This window comes from Pundamilia nyererei, unplaced genomic scaffold, assembly GCF_000239375.1.
Source record: "Pundamilia nyererei isolate P.nyererei 1_Seehausen unplaced genomic scaffold, PunNye1.0 scaffold00032, whole genome shotgun sequence".
In the NCBI taxonomy this organism is placed as follows: Eukaryota; Metazoa; Chordata; class Actinopteri; order Cichliformes; family Cichlidae; genus Pundamilia; species Pundamilia nyererei.
Window position 1 is genome coordinate 1,770,638 of NW_005187433.1, and position 2,701 is coordinate 1,773,338.

Sequence of the window (2,701 nt, forward strand, 5' to 3'; positions counted from 1 at the left end):
ATATACATATACATATATATATATATATATACTCTTAAAAAAGGCCAGATACAACCAGTGTCACTAGCTATGTACTTTGAAAATGACATTTATCAACAGAAATGTTTATATGATGTGTGTGTGTCTGTGGACTAAAGTCAATATGATATCTATTGTACAACTAAAAGCAAAAGCTTGAACAAGAATAGCCCTACAAATGAGTTTTCTGTTGTATAGTACATTTAATTTCATAGTACATATTGTTCAAAACTGTATACATTAAAACACTAAACTGGAAAACCAGTGCTTTTAAAACTGAAACCTCTACTGTACGAGAGGTTCAGGGAGGTACTAGGAAAACACAGCTGGCCCAAGGGCAGTAGACAAAGGTACACAGCTTTGTGAAAAGATTTTTACCTTTTCAAAATACTTGATCTCATACTCTAGGATGATGCCGTTGGGACGATCAGGCTCTGCCCAAGAAAGGGCAATGCTGCTCTTCCCTGTATGACCTTTCCTCACCACACTCACAGGGGACGGTGCTGCAGAAACAAAGATTCAAAGAAAATAGTACGGTTTGAAGTATCAACATAAATAGCACAATCCAGCAGTTAAATATGATGCAACCCATTGCACTTCTCACTGCATTTCACATTATTAAAACTAAATAACACAGGCATAAAACTCTAATAAACAGTGGCACAAAGGCACGTGGCAAAGTGTGCCAATGTTGTAAAATCTGCTGGATCCCATCAGCATTCACAAGACATCATTCTTTTGAGGACACCTCATCCTTTGATGTTTACATGCACATAACTAATTGTCATGCATGCTGTGATTGCTGTAAATCATGAAAAATTTAACTGTAGATTAAAAAACCTAAAGAGGATTTTAAATATGGCGACAATAGGAAGAGGTTTTTCATGTAACAACTTACACAGTAACGGATATCTATCTTTGCTGTTTGGTGATTTCTTTCAAAGACATAATTTGCCATGTTTTTTCTTATGAGTTTCATGTTTGGAATTTAGGCTCCTCTCTGAGGTTGTTTGCTTTTGTCTGTCAAGCTCCAGCTCAAAAAGTGTTATTTTTGGTTACCAAGCAGCTCTGCCTCAGAAGCATGTTTGCAATTTGGCAACAAGGTGCACCTGTGTCTAATTAAACCATCCCTTTATGTCTTGCTGCTGGCTGAGCATGTGCTGCCAGAGAAGCATATGAATTCAACTGTTTAAGTCTTCACATTTGAGTGTCTAGTGTACCAAATTTGGCACACATTAAAGGTTACGAAATACACTGTAAAACTCTTCTAATGTAGAATCAACACAAACAACAAAATAACGACATAAATGTGTCACTTTTATGCACAAGATATTTGTGTATTTCGTTCTTTTCTTTGTATTTCTTTAAAGCTTATATTTCCATTTATGTCTTTTTTCTGTCATTTATCCTTTCAGGTTTGAAGTGAGCTTTGTTCTGCAAGTTTACATCAATTGCAAAGCCATCCTGGTGTAACCTGATCTATTGGTTCATCTCTCAGAGGGACAATTGGAGAGTCTCTGACACATAAAGAGCTTTTAACTAGGCAAAATGCTCCCTCAGGCAACATCCCTATAGCCTGTGTGTGTGTGAATGTTGATGCGCGTGGATGTGCATGTGAATGTGTGGCTACTGCAAATGCTAAACACCGTTTAGGTTTCAATGGCCTCAGCAGAAGTCCACAGAGAATAAATCATCGCTACAAACACAGTAACTGTATCTTGAGTGGATGGTTGCACAGAAGTGTTATCTGGAATATCTTAAAAGCCTGAAACCAGAGACCGAAACTCACACACATACACACACTCAATGCTTAAATGGTATAAAGCCTGGATTCAATGATGAGAGAGAGGGTTTATTTTCCCAGCAGCTTTATGGGTAACAATACACCAAAATCTAAGTTTACACCCTCCAAAAATGGATGCAGTTTTCCATTCTATATTTAATCAAATGTTTTGAAAAGGATTTGTAAAGAGGGTACAGCCTTTTACCAAAGCTAGTGATTTTTAGGGTTATATAAATCATTCTTAGATTTGAAGTAGGGATTTTGTCTCAAAATGGTCATCAAAAATGTTGTCAAACATTATTTTTCACAAAGAAACAATAAGGACACTAATTATAGAGGTTATGTTCCTTTAATGACTTTAAAATCTTTATTTAGTCAAAAAATTACCTAAATCATAATCCATCCATCCTTCCATTTTCTTCCACTTATCTGTGGCAGGGTCGTGGTGGAAGCAGCCTCAGCAGAGAAGCCCAGACCTCCCTCTCTTTAGCCACCTCCTCCAGCTTGTCTGGGGGAACACCAAGACGTTCCCAGGCCAGCTGAGAGATATAATCTCTCCAGCATTTCCTGGGTCTGCCCCGGGGCCTACTCACAGCGGGACATGCCCGGAACACCATACCCAGGAGGCATCTAGGAGACATCCTTGTCAGAAACCTGTTCCTCCCAATCACGCCACTCCAGGTCTCACTGTCATTGCCCACATGAGCTTTGAAGTCTCCCAATAAGGCGACAGAGTCCACAGGGGGAGTACCCTCAAGTACCCCACCGAGGGACTCCAAGATGGCTGGGTACTCTGTATTGTCATTTGGCACATACAGTGGGGCAAAAAAGTATTTAGTCAGCCACCGATTGTGCAAGTTCCCCCACTTAAAATGATGACAGAGGTCAGTAATTTGCACC

The 2,701-nt window shown here is 39.3% G+C and overlaps 2 protein-coding genes across 4 annotated transcripts in view; one reads left to right on the top strand and one right to left on the bottom strand.

Moving 5' to 3' along the window:
- The window catches only part of LOC102207765 (katanin p60 subunit A-like 2), a 384,693-nt gene that overhangs the window by 209,444 nt on the left and 172,548 nt on the right, over nucleotides 1-2,701 (top strand). The gene's annotated exons all lie outside the window — the stretch shown is intronic.
- epha5 (EPH receptor A5) overlaps nucleotides 1-2,701 on the bottom strand; it is a 64,004-nt gene that overhangs the window by 25,075 nt on the left and 36,228 nt on the right. For all 3 annotated transcript variants that reach the window (XM_013909854.1, XM_005729214.2, XM_013909853.1), the window contains exon 6: nucleotides 397-521. In XM_013909854.1, the coding sequence (XP_013765308.1) occupies nucleotides 397-521 (125 nt within the window). The remainder of the gene's footprint in view (nucleotides 1-396; nucleotides 522-2,701) is intronic.